A 16,635-nucleotide genomic window follows, 5' to 3' on the forward strand; every position below is an offset into this window, starting at 1 on the left:
TCTTCCATGTTCTACACCAGACGTGACACACCAAATGCTAGATGCCAGAATATAAGACCAAAAGCTGTCTGCCCACAGCTGACACTCACTGGAAGAAGCATTTCCCCAAATATATAAAACAGTAGGAAAAATGTTCAGCAAGACCTTAAAATAAATCTCCTTATTCCTACTTGCAGTATTACACATGAGACGTAAGCAAGATATAGATATATATATATTTTAAAGTACAACGATTATTTAAAAAAAAAATCAAATACAATGCTCCAAGGGCAGCATTACACTTGCTATGATAACAGCTGCCCCCCACGCCCCCTTGTGTCCACTCAAATACTCAAGTTATAAGGCAACATTTCCACAAAGTAAATATATAACAGTAATTTGAATAAAACAGAATTCTAAGGAACACACAGTATTTGTTTAACAGTCATCCCATTAGGCCAAAGTGGTTAAGATGTTTAAAAGCAACTAAATGGCTGCCAGTGAGTGACTACTGAAAGGAAACTTTGCAGCAGCAAATGGAACAGATGAGTTAATACACCTTTCAGAAGTCAGTCTCCATGTAAACTGCATCAGTGGGTGCTAAGAGTCATATGTAAATGTATGTATTCTATTTCTAATATTATAATTGAATGCATTTCTTTCGTTGAAATGCCATAGGAATGACATGCAGAAGTGAAACAAACTTTCAGAAGAGCATTTTATTAAACCCTTTTGTGAATTCTACGGAGATAAAAGCACATGCAGGGTATGGAGGACTGCGTTAGCAATGAGATGTAACATGTAGGCAAAAAATAAAAATAAAAAAGGAAGGAAGGAAGCAGAGGCATTCAGAATCTTATTCAAAACAGATTTGAAGTTCATGGCACATGGTTCTACCTGCCTGAAAATAGACAGGACTTTTAGCAGTGACTAAATAAAAACATTTTACTACTCCAAAAAAAGAAGAAAAAGTATTCTGTTCTTTTCAAAGAGAACGTATATCCACAACAGTATACACATTAAAAACGACTTCCTCACAGTTTGTTTTTTGTTGTTGCCTATCTGAGGTTACTGTTTATCACTCCTGCAAAATGACTCAACATGCATCAAAGGTAAACATTGCCTTTCCAGTGTCAAGCCATTATGGCCATTTCTCTCATGGGATTTCTTGCCACTTATATACCACAGAAATCCAGACCATCACGATTTCACAAAGGACTACCAGAGCAGACTTCATGAGAGGTTAATAGTAGATGCCTTGCATTTGGGCCCAACCAATACGCAGAGATGTGTTCCATAAGTTGATAATGATGCAAGGCTTATGAAGCCTCCCCCCTGTAGCTGAACATCCCAGTTTTTATGTAGGTGAAATAACATGTTTTAGAGCCACACAGGCATCCTTCACTCATTTTTCACAGAGAAGACACTGCCTAAGGACACAATCCACTCATTTCCCCTCTAGAAACACTTTTGACTGTAAACACGACTTTAAGGTATGACATACATTGATATGATATGACACTCCTGTTACTGGTACTACAGACTCTGTACCACAAAAAGAGGGCAGGTCAGTTCATCGGTTCAGTGTTGCGATGCTGTTGGATGAAAACAGTCTACTGAGACGAAGGGTAGGATACCTGCCACTGACGGAAGATAGCAAACACCCTTTTAGATTTGTCACGAGGGCCCTGGGAAGAGAGATAGAAATAATGTTTGAATTAAGTCCACATAGTCGAGTGGTAAAAGTGAAATACAAAACTGAAACTAGCTTGAGGTCCATGCTATGACACTGTGTATCATTCTTGATGGCTGGACTTGCCTGCGCTGGACTGCCGCCTGCTGTATTAGAGTTCTTCTTCATGGGCATGAGGAGGCCGAGGGCAGCCTTCCAGCCCTGCTGATGAAACGCTGAATCTCTATCGGAGGAATTGATGGCCCCTGGGTCAACATTCTCTTTTCCTACAGAAATCCAGGGACACCAGTCTCTGTGCTGTGCAAGGGGGTCAAATGAATTCTTAGGCATGAGCCCATCCTGAAAAATAGAGAAGTGGATCAAAAAAAAGAAGCCGTTTCTGATAGCAAATTTGAAATAATAAATATGCAACTACACATTCACATTACGGTTATACAGTCTTTTCTTGAAAATTAGACGAGCACTGACTTAAACATACTGGATCTCCTTGCAAATGTAAATGTGGCTAAATCGGTCACCCAAGGATGAGATGTTTGCATAGATGTTTGAATTTAAACTATGATTCTCATGAGTAGGGGCAAACCCATGTTGCAGTATTACAATCATATCAAGTTATCCCTCAAATCAATGACCAGGCCACACTATATAAGAAGTCATTAATGTGCCATGATAAAACAGAAAAAAAAGCAGCATCTCTTACAGGACCACCAAGTGCTGAGAGGCACAGGCGTTTAGGAGGGGGTAGCGGGCTGGCGGCACCATCAGACCCAGAGGTGTCCCCTTGTCCTCTGTTGCGGGTTGAGAGCCTTTTCCCCCTGGCCAATGGACTAGGCAGCTCTTCAACGGGGCTGGGTGAGTCTCTGCTTCGAGAACGCAAACCCACGGGGGAGGAAGATCCCTCACCCTGTAACACACACAAACACACACACTAGCACATCAAAGATTTAATTTACCATTGTTAAATCTAGAGTTAAAGCTATAGTGCTTAACTTTTCTGTCATATAAATTCATGTTGGTTACATTCAAGCCATTGCCCAACGAGTTGACAAAAGGTTGATATAGCCTATCAGCTCTACACAACTCTCTCTGTATTTCTTAGGTGGTGTTTACATTGAAAATGGTAACAAGCTTATCATTTACATGATTACAGCAAATGCAGGCTTGAAATTGTAAACTTTTGAAACCACCTTACAGGGTAGAATCTTTTGAAAACCCAACTGCAGCGGCACCCTGTAAACTAGTGAAACCGGTCTCTGTGGTAACGCTGATGTAACGGCTCCACTACGCACATGCATAGGCCTATTACATTGGCTGTCAAAGTAGCCACACGCAAGTTAGAAGTTATAAGACAACATGCACGGTGTCTCCACGACACTATCACAGTGATCAGTGGAAAGTCTCGTGCAGGGCTCGAATATAACACTCGCCAAATGCAGGTATATTTAGTCCAAGCGAGAAGTAAGTTATTGAGACCACCCGCCACTTTGGCTGGGGAAAAATTTGTGCTCTGCCGGTTTCATTAGCTAAATAAACTTGTGTTGCCGCCGATAATGCCAGGGGCACAGCTTTTTACATAAAAAAAACACTATATATATAGATAAGCGTGCAGCAGTTAAGTTACTCTTAAAACAAGCAGAGCATTAAGGCTCCGGCTTCACATTAAACACATTAAAAGCATTTCACTGGCTTTACATTGGGTTGCCTTTTATTTTGAAGTAGGCCTAACAGGAAGGTAGCCGCACAGCCCCTGCAAAGCCCTGCAGCGCTCCACACACTAGCATCTTTTGTTTTCACAAGTTCTAAAGTGGAAAAACAGGACAGAAAGCTTGTCATTTGCAATACTTGTAACCCTAAGCTTACACCAAAGCTTACACAGAAGCCTTAACCTCATGTGGATGTGCCGACAGTGTTGTTGTAATGAATCAAAATTCCTCATAGGGGCAACCTATAGTTACACACTATAGCTTGAAGCCTTGCTCATTTAGGTGGTCAAACTTTTCCTGTCTAAAGCGTACCTGGTCAGAGCGGCTTGTGTCCTGGCTCCTCAGCTTCATGCGACCTGGAGTTGTAGCAGGGCTGGATGATGCAGAGGCAGTAGCAGCAGCAACAGCGGGCTGGTCCCCCTGGCCCTTGTGCATGACTGGCGTGGCAGGAGCTGTAGCTGGAGAAGAGGTGCTGATGCCTACAGTGTTTGGAAAGACATCTCCATCGCCCAGCGTTCCCTCTATCTGGTAGAAGTTCCACAAGCCCACCTTGCGCATACAGTAGGAGCAGGTGAGGATGGGCAAGTTCATGGCCTTCAGAGCGGGGCTAAGATGAGAGAAATTCCACGGCTCAGACATATTGATCGGGTAGAGGTACCATCAAATGTTATTCCATGTTGCTCCGAGTTGTATAAGGTACATCCCTTATATTTCATGCAACCGAGTACATTATCAAGGATTATTGTCACATTGGAAATTAGCTTCTCGGTGTACTTACTCTAGTTAAAGGGAAATGGCAATTTTGTGTGTACTAGAAGATTTAACATTAAAACATTTCAAGTGAGGAGCCAAGCACAGTAGAAGGGAAAGTTCAAACTCACCTTGCAGCCCAGCCACAGAGAGAAACAATGCATGCAGCCACCTGGACAGCCAGAGGTTCAGAACATGGAGCCCCTGCCTTTCTTTTTTGTTCTTCCTCGATTAGCTGCAGTACAACACTGACAACATCCTCTGTCAGTGACTGTAAGGAAAAAGTGGATATGTATGGATTACATACAGTATGCACAACTAAAAAAAGTTTTTATTTACATTTAGGCAGAAACATTTTTATATAATAAAACCAATTATTCTTTCTATAATCCCTTGGAAGTGTTCTTTTAAGACCTTCTAGTAATATGCAAAATGTTCACTATGTTAACAAAGGGTTTCCTTTTTTTTCAGTATTCAAAAAAAGTTAGTACTGGTCTTCTGCCTCACCATGGACTTTATCTGATCTGGCTTCATGGCTGGCAGCTGCTGTGCCAGGAGACAGGCGCTCTGGAAGCGCTCTAAGAAGGCAGTGAGAAGTACTGATGGTTCACAGGCTGGAACCAGCCAGAACCGCTCTGAAATGATCAACATTCACCTTCAACATCATGGGGGGGGGGGGGTGGAATCGGTTGAAATGATTTAATTATTCTTAATATATACATGCAATACAAAATGCTTGCGCCTACCAGGGCATGGAAAGTCAGGCCAGGGGCAAAACTTCTCATGCTGCGTCTGAAGCTGCCTCGATATCTCTGCAATGCGGGCTTCATCTGTTAAGAGAAAAGGAGGAGATTTGCTTGACCTTTTGTTTTTGGCAGACTGGCAACAAAATTGTATCCTTGCCAAAATACAGTGTGCCTGCCTGGGATTTGGCATTGTCTTTGTCTGATGCTTGAAGTTATAACTCACATTTTTTGTAGTCTAAAGTTGGTTGTAGTGTTGCACAGAGGAAAGCCTGGCAGCTGGAGCACTTGAGCATATCACAGCCAATGTTGATCCAGCCATATCTGGCGCACATCAGAGGGGACAGGACGCGTGGTTTGCCTGCCCATTTCAAACAGTGCCACACTAAGGAAAATGTCACCCAAGACTCAAAACAAACATTGTCACATTTATTATTACCTGGACAGACAGTAGATTTCTATGCATTTTTCAAACGGGGCATTTAAGTTGCAACATACATTACGTGAACTATCAAAAACATTATACAAATTAGCTCCGTTATTAGTGCCATGCTTGTGCACTTTAAAATGACCCCCAGTTGTGTCATGCTGGGACCAAATGAGAAAATGGATATTGAATATGATTCCACTCTTGAGAAAAAGGCCTCTTTGTTCGTTGCCTCGCAAGGTGCTTGAGAATTGCTTTCCACTTCCAGAACTTTCCCATTTCCTTGTCCTCTGAAATGCACACAAAAAGGGAAAACATACAATTGATCATTATGTAAAATAAAGAACATGTTGAACTATGCTTGGCTAATTTCTCCAAACAAAAACTTGAAAAAAATACGTTGTTGGGGATGGGGAACATTTCAGAAAACTAAAGCAAACTTGAAAAGATGTTCAACTGTATCAAACTTGCGTACTAAGGATAAAACAATAGAAGGTGTCTCCTTTTTTCCAAAGCTGCTTACAAAATGTGTTTGCTGTATTAATGCACGCAGGAAAGTCACAACTTTATGTATTTAACTTGGCCTCGGTGGCTGAGCAGAAAATGCTCCAGAAATGAAAAAGTGCTATGTTGCAAGAACACTTTGGGTCCACACCCCCTTATCTGTAGCCATGCACGGGGGAGATAGCACGGCTACCAAAGCAAACCTGACCGGTAGTAGATGGACTAAATAATAAGCGTAAGAAATGCCAGTGCAAACTGTCGTTTCTGGCCTACTTAGCTCCCACATCTGTGTGGAGACATCATGTCCCCTTTTCAAATCACGCCGAGAGCAGGTGGCTATAGTAGCAGAGCCGCCGAGCTAAGCGGCTAACCAAACTAGCTAATGAGAACTTCTCTCTCGGCTCCTTTGTATTAAACAAATGATGGCACGCGATCGTTAAAAAAAATGCACCTGTTGGATCCGATGTCTGGTGATGACACCCCACCACTGAGAAGTTCACGAACTTTCTCCGGAGATGCAAAAGAAGACTTTTGATGAGTCGAGTTGCCGAGACGATCCCCACGACTGCTGCCGAGAGTCGCCATGATCGGCTCTGAAGTCCCCCGGAAAATAAAACCCTCAAACTAATGGTTCCGCTTACACAACACGGCCCTGAGCAATCCGAACCTCCCTGGCATCTGTCAACCTCAATGGCATTTCGAAGATGTGATAGAGAGATGACAGAACACATTTATCCTAGTAGGCCTAGAGACTGAAGCTGAAAAATAACTTTTTATTTGTATGCGCATTGATATATATTATTTAGCAGGGAGATGAAATACATCAGTTCTTCTATTCAGACCCTAATAACAAAAAAGTATTAGTACCTCAATGTGAAAACATTACATCACAAGTGAAAGTCTATGTTTGATCACCTGCTCAGTCGCATAATCCCCCAGTCCCTCCACTCTCCCGTGTCCCCTGCTTAACCCTTTTTCTGATTGGTGGAACACTGAGTACTTTTTTTTATTTCTAATCCTGATGGAGCATGTTTCAATTTGTATTGTTTTTATATAACAGTTTGTTTAATAATTGGGTGCCATAATGTAATCATCTTGCAGCAAAATGGGTATGAATAAAGTTATCTCACCTTATCCTTTTGGAATGTATTAATAAGATGGCAGCATTTGTTCACCCCCTTTAAAAAGTTGAATACTGGAGTAAATACCAGGCAGGACCAGTTCTTCCCTGTAAGGAGCCCCTGGGCAAGGTACAATTTTTCCAACCCCCTGTGCAATGTGAATGTAATAGATAGTAGGGTATATAGCCTTATTCATAATTTGTTTGGTGCAACATGAGTGTCAGCAATACAGTGCTGTTTTAGTCAGCAAACCAAGCCCATGTTGAATAATTGCATGACTATTTTTCATTACAGTTTTTCTCAGTTGCTTTGGTGCTTTTCTCAGATCAGAATGAAAATTCTCATAACTATTAGTTCAACCTCTGCAACATTTAGTCATTTGAGCACATCATAGTAGCAATTTCTCCTTCCTCTGAACAAATTGCAAATACTTTTGGACATGTATCAGTTGCTTTCATACAATTCTCTGCTGTTTTATAACATTGTCATTTGCTTATGTCATGTCAGTCAAAATGAACTATACGGATGCTGAATAAGTCGTTCCCAATAAAACTAATAGTCTTCATTTCATTGCTTGAGTCATTACATAAACAATTGTTGAACTAGTTATCAAATTCTGTCAAGCAAATTTTATACCTTTCTTTATAATTTTTTCCTGGAAATGTCTCCTAAATTGAACAACAGCTTTCACTCACGAGGAGGTGTGTGAAGTATTAGTTGTAACCAATGACAAGCCACTTGTTCACCGTCACTCAGGGATGAATCCCATGAACCCTCACTTGGCAAGCATATGAACCGAGCAGGACATAGTGTGTATTTCTACAATTCTGTGACACAGAAATGGAAGGTCGGCATCGTGGAAGAGGATTGAGGATGCGGGGAGGAAGGGGAAGGGGACAAAACAGGGGAAGAGGGAGAAGAGGCCAAATACATAGGCAGATTATAATGAAATTAGGGCTACAATTGTGGACCAAAGGGTGTTTTTTTATGTTTGTTCTAAATAAGTGACTGAAGTCTATTTTTCTTTTGCACAATGCTGTAGAATTGCAAAGAGCATATACAGTGAAAATGTGAAGCATACGTATTCAGTGTCTTGTACTCACTTACTCCCCTAACTACAGCAATGTGTAACTTTACTGTAGTTTTCAAATGGCTGTACAAGTAGTGTATAGTGCTGTCTTGAGCATTTTCAGGTAGTGTCACCGAGTTCTGACCTTTTTTTTGCATTGGAAAACACTGAGAGAATAAACTGTCATAAGGAAAACATGACAAAGCCATTTGACTATCTTGTTCATAAATGATGGTGTCAAGACTTCTCATTTTGATGACACTGGCAGTTTCATTGACATGAATACTTGCTTTTGAGGAATAGACTATCCATTTTGAGCAAGAGACGTACTTTTGCAGGTTATCCACTAGGTTTTGTACTTTGCACTAATTGTTTTGAGAAATGCACTAACTGTTATGCAAATGTTAATAGTGATGTGAGAAAAGCACCAAAGCGACTGAGAAAAACTGTAACATTTTTACATTCATCATTCTAAATTGTTTCTCACACTATTATGTTTTTAGTCCTAAATGAATTGATAAAAGTATTTATAGTTTTCAACAGAATTACACATTTGATCAGATCTAAAACACAATGAAAAATGATAAAATGTATAGAACAAAATAAAACACATTTAATTGATGGATAGATAGATAGATAGATAGATAGATAGATAGATAGATAGATAGATAGATAGATAGATAGATAGATAGATAGATAGATAGATAGATAGATAGATAGATAGATAGATAGATAGATAGATAGATAGATAGATAGATAGATAGATAGACCACGTTGGATATAGATGTTTATGACAGTATACAATATATAAATATATAAGAATGACAGCCAGGTGTAGTCCTACATTGCATAAAGATATTCAAAGAAGTCCATATGTTGGAGTTTTTTAGTCTTTTTGTTAATGGAGTTTTATATAGTTCAGCCAAAGGACAAATACATTTTTTTTACTACTGAATTTACATTAATGAATGTGACATTTTGCCAGTATAATTAATACATGTAATATCCTACTTATCTTCTTTCTGAAAAAAATAAAAATAACCATAATTCTCCCACATTAACCATAATCTAACTATAAACATGTTCAATGGCTACTGACTGTTATGGAAATTTTATATATCCAAAACCTTGTAAGAAAAAGAACCAAAACTCAACTGAGTTTTAAGTAGGCCTATCTTAATAAAAAAGGATAAAACAAACAGAGTCAAAAACAAAACTGTTCAGCCGAGCAGGGTCAACTCCTTCACCCAAAGTTGGTTTAAGAGACTGACATTCGGTTTGCCAGCCAGCATATTTATACAGGGGTTTAATCAATTAGTTCATTTACTAAAAACATCACCTCTCAAGGTGGGGACTTTAAACAGAGGAAACACATGACAGATCAATGTAAGGAAATCAGTCACCGTTCAGGGTTCAGGACTTCACTGTTTTCACTTATCAACCATTCAAAAAGACAACGTGTCACAAGACAGTACACAATGGGGATCATTCAAATAGACTGGAAAAAAACACAGGAAATAATGTTTCCATCACACTGTCATTTTGCCAGCAGCGATATCCACATTAACTAGCGCCTCGGGGTCCCTGCCACATGGACCTATCGGTTCCTGGCTGGCACCATGGGCCCCTGCCCCAGCCCCGGCCCCGGCCCCCACTGTTGATGTTTTGTAAGCACGCGCAGTCCCGCCCATCTCTAATGACGCAACTTCCTAATAACAAGCCCTCTGATTGGTCGAGGAGTCTCACGGCCGGGGTTAACATTTGTAAATGGCTTCAGAGTGACTGAGATGTTGAGTGAGTTATAATGTTTTATCAGCGTTAAAGCAAATGTTGTTTTTAGTCAATGTGACGTTCTCCGGGACTGGATTCTAACGGGGACACGATGTCGGAAGCTGAAGGCACTCGCAGTCTGGACCTGCTGAATAAATTCGAGAAACTGGCATGCAGGCCGCCGCGCGACGAGACGTTAGCAGGTCGGTCAACAACATTAGCTGCAATGCTAACGACAGCTTTTAATTTCAAGTCGGCACATTTCACCAGTATAATAAACACTGCTGGACCCAGATCAGCTGCCCCACAGACAGTGTCAGCTTTTGAGGTTAACGGTTTAAACATTGCCCTGCCCTTACTGGTGACATTGCTAAGTCGTGTGAGGTTCAAGCTAGCAACATCTGCTTGTTTATCTTTTGACAGCTTGCTAGCAATCGAATCAGAGATATTTTCAATTTATAACATGGGGAAACTATGCTTCTCAGTGCTGTTAACTGCACCACGTTCTTGTAAATTAAAATGATAAGCTCATTAAAGGAGTGTATTGGTAACCATTATTCGCAGAACGTGGTACTCTGTAGACAAACTCCATTGCGATGCTCCATCATGTGTGAAGACAAAGCCAGGAAGGATTGATTGATTCCTCTTCTATTTTAAAACGTTTCTTATTTAGATGTTAGTATTGGATTGCAGTGTTGTGTTAAATATTCAGTGAAGGTCCTGATTCTGTTTTGTGTGTCACACAGATTCAGTCTAGCTAAAGTCATGCACACCTGGGGCCCAGCTATGTATCATACAGTGTCGACTTAAAGTCTTTTTTGCTGATATGGACATGTCATGCAGCTACAAAAAATGTCCGATGACTGATATTTAATATAGAAAACTGCTTTATTTAGCCTTTTCTGTGATACTTTAGTTCTTTATTTAAGATTTCAGAGTTCAAAATCAACTCAGCCTTATCACAATAGTCACTCTTAAGACCATTCACATCATGTTCCAGGCATGTTGGTAGAAGTTTGTGCATGTCTCACGTGTCAGAAGTGAAAAAGATATTAATTTCAAGCATGTAGTAGTCATTCTTTTTTCTTGACACATTAGCAGCTGTTAATTTGGAAGGGCTGCTCTTTCAAGTTGTGATCATGTTTAGCTGATAACATGTATCTTCCTCTTCAGTTTGTATGCCATTTTTCAAAGTATTTTGGACAAATGCATCTACTGAAGGAATACAAATGAATGATGGAAGCACCTGGACAAGCCTGTGCAAGTGAATTATGGTCCACTAAGATTCTGAACTAACTGGCATTAGTTTTATTTCAGTGTGGATGTTTGTCTCCTCATTATTAAAAAAAAAAGCATTGGTTGGCTGAAACACCAGTGTGGAGAGATGGGTAGGCCTTAGTGCTATTCTTAGTACGTTGAACAGAGGTACAGCATTTGATTTGGCTTGATGTGCTCTGTATTCTGACATCATGCTTCCGCTTATAGTAACTTTTTAAACCCCAAGGGCCAAAACATCTCTATTTCAAAGGCTGATGTTTTGTTTCCTGATGTTTGCATAGGAGGCTTTATAAAGTGAAGCTTTGAGCCTTGCAGATAACACTTCGATTCTACATTTTAACTGCTACAACACTATTTATTATGAAATATTAATACAGTGCATGATCATGTAACATACTTGTTCTCCCACAGCTTTAGTGAGTGCCTTTCTGTGTGGACTGCAGTGCACCATATATAGGCTGTATATACAGCATAATGACGTATATGCCTGTTCCTTCAGTATAATTTAAGGTTTTTACAGTTTATTGCCTTGAAGCAGTTGTATTCCATATCAATTTCACTGAGCGTCAACACAATGGACAAAGAAATGCGGTTGCAGAGAAATGTATCCTTCACCAGCGCAGTGCCACTGGTTAAGCTCTTGATTCTAGAGCTGTCAAAGTTGGACACGTGCTGTCCTAGCAACATCTTAGACCTCTCTTATTATTCTTCTAACTAGAACACCTTGTGTCAAAGATAACTCCTCACAGCTAGGATATCCTTGGGCTTAGTTCACAGCCATGTTGGGAAACTTTAGATTTAGAACGGCACAGTGTTGTAAATGTGTTTGTTTGTGTCTTAGCCTTAGTGTGCCATTTGAAAAGAACTTTGTTCTTTCCTCTCCAGGTCTTCGTACTCCCCCTGCCCGCAGTGGGCATCGCTGTGTTGCTGACAACACTAACCTGTATGTGTTTGGAGGGTACAACCCCGACTACGATGAGTCCGGAGGCTCGGAGAATGAAGACTACCCTCTTTTCAGAGAGCTTTGGAGGTACCACTTTGCCACAGGCTGCTGGCAGCAGATTCGAACCGAGGGCTATATGCCCACAGAGCTGGCGTCTATGTCAGGTGAAACATATCTAATAGTTTTGAAAATTTTGATACTTAATCGCACTTGAACTTAATAATATTTAGTACACAATATTTAAATACGTGAATGTAAATTGATTGTGGTGTCGCTGTGCTTCTTCAGCTGTTTTGCACGGCAACAACCTGCTGGTGTTTGGCGGCACCGGGATCCCCTTTGGTGAAAATAATGGAAACGACGTCCATGTTTGTAACGTGAAGTACAAACGATGGTCACTGCTCAACTGTCGGGGGAAGAAGCCCAACAGAATCTATGGACAGGTAACCTCATCAACCACTCTGTCATTCCACTGCCAAATTTAATTCTGGGATTTTAAATATTGTAGAGAACCATATCCAGCTGACACACACAGTCTTAAACTTAGATATTCCAAAAACTGCTTCTTACTAGGATGAATTCTTTCTTTATTTTTTTTCCTTCAGGCAATGGTTATTATTAATGGCTTCCTGTACGTGTTTGGAGGGACAACAGGTTACATCTACAGCACAGACCTACACAGGCTGGACCTGACCACCAGGGAGTGGATCCACCTCAAGCCCAACAACCCTCCTGATGACCTGCCTGAAGAACGGTACGCCTTTATGACACCGGCACACGCTACAGCTTCAAAACCAAGATGGTGGTGCTTCTTTTCAGCATAGACAAAATTCCTTGACATGGCGTGTGTGTGTGTGCGTGTGTGCGCGTGTGTGCGTGTGTGCGCGTGTGCGCGTGTGTGTGTGTGTGCGCGTGTGTGTGTGTGCGTGTGTGCGTGTGTGTGTGTGTGTGTGTGTGTGTGTGTGTGTGTGTCACAGGTACAGACATGAAATAGCACATGACGGACAGAGGATCTACATTCTGGGAGGAGGCACGTCCTGGACATCTTACCCTCTGGACAAGGTACTACACGACTAAGAGTACACTCAACACATCAGCCATCATTTAAAATTCAAAATGGTTCTCTAATAAATTTGAATAACTTAAAGTTGTATGTCAGCTGAAGCACACCTTTTAGTTTGCCGAGTAATATGAAAACAATTTTAAGAGAAGAGAATTTTCTACAGATATTTTACAAATATAGTAAAGTGAAAAAATTATCTCCACACATACCCAAAATGTTAGCATTATGTATACTTTATCAGGGGCAGTAGGGTACTCTGTATTATTTTCGAATATAAGACGTTTTTTTTGTTGTATTTGCTTACATTAGTGCAGTCAATGTTCAAATAAAAAATGTGCCACAATAGTTATTTCAGCTATCAGACTGTCATCAGTGGCCAACATATTTGACCAATATGAGGATCTTCATCACTGCACCAAACACCCACACATTAGACTCGCAGTAAACGTTGTGTCTTTTTAATAGATACATGCTTACAATCTGGAGACCAATTCTTGGGAGGAGATTACAACTAAACCTCATGACAAAATAGGTCTGTAGTCTGCACCTCATCATTAACTAAGCATGTTTGGTTTCTCTTCACAATCTTTTCTATAATGCCTGTTGTTTTTGCTGACAGGGTATCCTGCGCCTAGGAGATGCCATAGCTGTGTACAAATTCGAAACGGTACGGATTTTTTTCAATAATGCTGTGCCAGCCAACCAATGGTATCTGGTAAAAATCATACATCTATTATCCTGACATCATTTGTTTAAACCTTGATTTTTCTCTGTTGTAGATGTATTTATCTGTGGAGGCTACAACGGGGAAATAATATTAGCTGACCTGTGGAAGATCAACCTGCATACTTTCCAGTGGAGTAAACTACCGGGATTAATGCCTGAGCCTGCCTACTTCCACTGTGCAGCTGTCACCCCAGTTAGTAAAAACAAAACTCTTTCTAGCCACTCTACTAATATACATTTGATTGGGAGGTCTGTGCGGCCTGATTTTTATTAAATTTAATGAACTAAAAAGGGTACTTTTGAAATGCACATTGTAGCTGTTTGGTTGCATGTTACTTAATTCATTATAATTATTTACTATAACATGGCAACACATGTTGCAGGCTGGGAATTAAATTAAAATTTGAAAATAATTGGTCAGTCACAGTGTATCACAAGCCCCAGCTAATTTGCATATTAAACTGCACTGCATATAATTAACATGTTTCTGTCTCTCCTCCACTTCACTCTGTCCCTAGGCTGGCTGCATGTACATCCATGGTGGCGTGGTGAACATCCAAGAGAACAAGAGAACTGGCTCTCTGTTTAAGATCTGGCTGGGAGTGCCCAGCCTGCTGGAGCTATGCTGGGAGAAGCTCCTCAAGGCCTTTCCTCATCTGACTACACTTCCCACAATGCAGCTGCTCAACCTGGGCCTCACACAGGAACTCATTGAACGCTTGAAATAGGCCGCTTGGTGGAGGATGGACAAATTAATGGGGATGGGGATGCGCAGTACCGGGAGGAGACGAATTCACGGCTAAACTCTCTGGGAAAAGGCCCTCCCACATCCCCCTGCCTAACGTAGCCCCGCCTTAAGACCAAAAACAATGGGATGCCTTTTTTCGTTAGTTAGTCTTATTTTCTTTCAGTGATGACAAAGAAAAATACATGTGGAATGTTTTATGGATTTTACTCAACTCCCCCACCACCACCAACACAGTTGCTTACATGATGCCTTTGTGTATGATTTCCTGCTTCTCATTCTCCGAACTGGAAATACCTTATTTTGACATCTCAAAGTTTTCAAAGACTGTCCTCTGCCAATTTTCTTTTTAAATCCACTTTCTCCAGTACTTTTAACATTTCTGTGCAAAGAAAGAATGCATGTGTATTTATTTGAAAGACTAAATCAAGATTTTCAGGTGGTATTCTCATCATCTGATATTGCTGTTTGCACACTCTGTCTTGAATATTTGTGGACATTAACTTTTTTTTTATTGATCCTATAAGCAAAGTAATTTGTTCAGTCTGAAAGGTGTCGGACTGCAGCTATGCTAAAAGGACCATGCCAGTGTTTTTGCACATTTTAGCCAATTTAATTCAAATCTCTTAAATAGTTTTCAATAATTCTGACATGCTGTAGTGCTTTAGATTTGTTTTTATGTTTTTGAAATTCTTCCAGGGAGCCTTTATATTTAAGTTTTCAATACTTTATGGTGTGAAAACCAACTTCCAGAAGCTTGAAACTTGCTTTAGTTACATGGTCGATCACACTGATACTCATGTTTTTATTGTTGATGTTATGTTTTCCTTACGTAACTCAGACATAAAAATGTGGACATGGTGTTCACTGTGGGGGTCTTAACGAGCTGTTTTTAATACTGTTTGAATGGAAAGCAGTGTCTGCCTGGAAGTATGGGTAAAACATAACATTTTTAACACATGCCTTAAAAATGGCCATCTAATTTGTTCCAAAATGATCTAAAACCTGCAGAAACACTGTATGCTCTTAATTAGTGTGTGAAGAAAAGGTTCAATGCTGGGTTTGCCTGTTTCTGAGCCCTTGTTGTTTTCCATTATACATTATGTTAAAGCCTAGTCTGGATAATGTGTACGAAAAGTCAAAGGAAGTTGGGTATCTTTCAAAATGATTTAATTTCCATCTGTTTGCTTGCAGCTCTCACTTGTAAACCAAACCATACAACACATCACTGTGAATTTGGTGCTCTTTAAAACATTAATTTTAAAATGCTTTTATTCAAATAAAGACTTAGTTCTGTTCAGACCTTTACTCCCCATTTGCTGATGCCATTGACAATGCTTTTGCACAAGGGGTTGCTTTAGTAGCAAGCGTATACAAACATTTGTTAATGCTGCAGTGCCTTTTTCAAATGTTCAAATGAAATTTCACAAATACAGGCAGTATAAGATCTTTGCATGTTTAGACAACGATTTTTAGTTGAAAATTGTGTTTAAATAAGTTAACATTTAACCACTTTCAACAAGCCATTACATTAGAATCATTCATGTAAGTGGTAATAAAAACAAAATTGCAATTTTTGTATCCTGTTTCAAGGATGCTCAAGCTGTGCATTGTTCCTGCTAATGGCCAGACATAATGGACTTCAGGACAGGATGCAGAATGTTAAGCCTTCTGGGGTATTAATCAGTCACATGCCAATACAGGTGTTTACTTAATGTATTCAACTGCTGCCAAATAATGTTGCATTATGAACAAAGTGTGATCAGAAGGACAAATGAGGTTAGTTGAGACCCCCGCCTGCACTTCTTTGCCCTTTACTTTTGTTCTGCCTAACAAACTAATTTGTGCATGATTTCATTACGTGCTTTTTTTTTATATTATCAAACCTTAACTTTGGGAAATAATTCTGAAAGGTGACCACTACAATTGTTGTACAATAGACATGTGTGAATGTTGTGTTGGAGTACTGTCAATAAAGTGTTCTGTAAATAGAACTCCGTTACCCCATTGCTTTTGCTTGACTAATGATAATGGTATATAACAAATGTTTTATTCAAGGCATCTTGGCATGAACTGCGGTGGCCGCATGTACTCTGAGAATGCACGCTAGATCAAGGTTAT

General features: G+C 40.1%; 2 protein-coding genes across 2 annotated transcripts; one reads left to right on the forward strand and one right to left on the reverse strand.

Annotated features, from left to right (window-relative positions):
• Positions 1-364: 364 nt before the first annotated feature.
• Positions 365-6,385, reverse strand: zc3hc1 (zinc finger, C3HC-type containing 1). Its single transcript, XM_080050825.1, has 10 exons — positions 6,251-6,385; positions 5,483-5,585; positions 5,095-5,245; positions 4,872-4,955; positions 4,633-4,760; positions 4,257-4,396; positions 3,688-3,982; positions 2,373-2,576; positions 1,799-2,011; positions 365-1,667 (listed from the first exon to the last, which is right to left on the reverse strand). The coding sequence occupies exons 1-10, from the start codon at positions 6,382-6,384 to the stop codon at positions 1,593-1,595; spliced, it is 1,527 nt and encodes a 508-aa protein (XP_079906951.1). The 5' UTR covers position 6,385; the 3' UTR covers positions 365-1,592.
• A 3,366-nt stretch (positions 6,386-9,751) lies between these two features.
• Positions 9,752-16,453, forward strand: klhdc10 (kelch domain containing 10). The gene is made up of 9 exons (XM_080050978.1): positions 9,752-9,962; positions 11,923-12,144; positions 12,269-12,423; positions 12,586-12,734; positions 12,958-13,042; positions 13,509-13,575; positions 13,663-13,710; positions 13,823-13,962; positions 14,288-16,453. The coding sequence occupies exons 1-9, from the start codon at positions 9,872-9,874 to the stop codon at positions 14,495-14,497; spliced, it is 1,167 nt and encodes a 388-aa protein (XP_079907104.1). The 5' UTR covers positions 9,752-9,871; the 3' UTR covers positions 14,498-16,453.
• Positions 16,454-16,635: the final 182 nt, after the last annotated feature.

Source organism: Ammodytes marinus, assembly GCF_949987685.1.
Source record: "Ammodytes marinus genome assembly, chromosome: 22".
In the NCBI taxonomy this organism is placed as follows: Eukaryota; Metazoa; Chordata; class Actinopteri; order Uranoscopiformes; family Ammodytidae; genus Ammodytes; species Ammodytes marinus.

Bases quoted from the DNA above. Each gene is read 5' to 3' on its own strand.
- klhdc10 (XM_080050978.1), top strand. From the start codon at position 9,872: ATGTCGGAAGCTGAAGGCACTCGCAGTCTGGACCTGCTGAATAAATTC. The intron at 9,963-11,922 runs GTCGGTCAACAA...TTTCCTCTCCAG, and splicing joins GCGCGACGAGACGTTAGCAG to GTCTTCGTACTCCCCCTGCC. The intron at 13,711-13,822 runs GTACGGATTTTT...TCTCTGTTGTAG, and splicing joins CTGTGTACAAATTCGAAACG to ATGTATTTATCTGTGGAGGC.
- zc3hc1 (XM_080050825.1), bottom strand. From the start codon at position 6,384: ATGGCGACTCTCGGCAGCAGTCGTGGGGATCGTCTCGGCAACTCGACT. The intron at 2,577-3,687 runs GTACGCTTTAGA...TGTGTGTTACAG, and splicing joins ACACAAGCCGCTCTGACCAG to GGTGAGGGATCTTCCTCCCC. The intron at 1,668-1,798 runs GCAAGTCCAGCC...CTCTCTTCCCAG, and splicing joins CAGGCGGCAGTCCAGCGCAG to GGCCCTCGTGACAAATCTAA.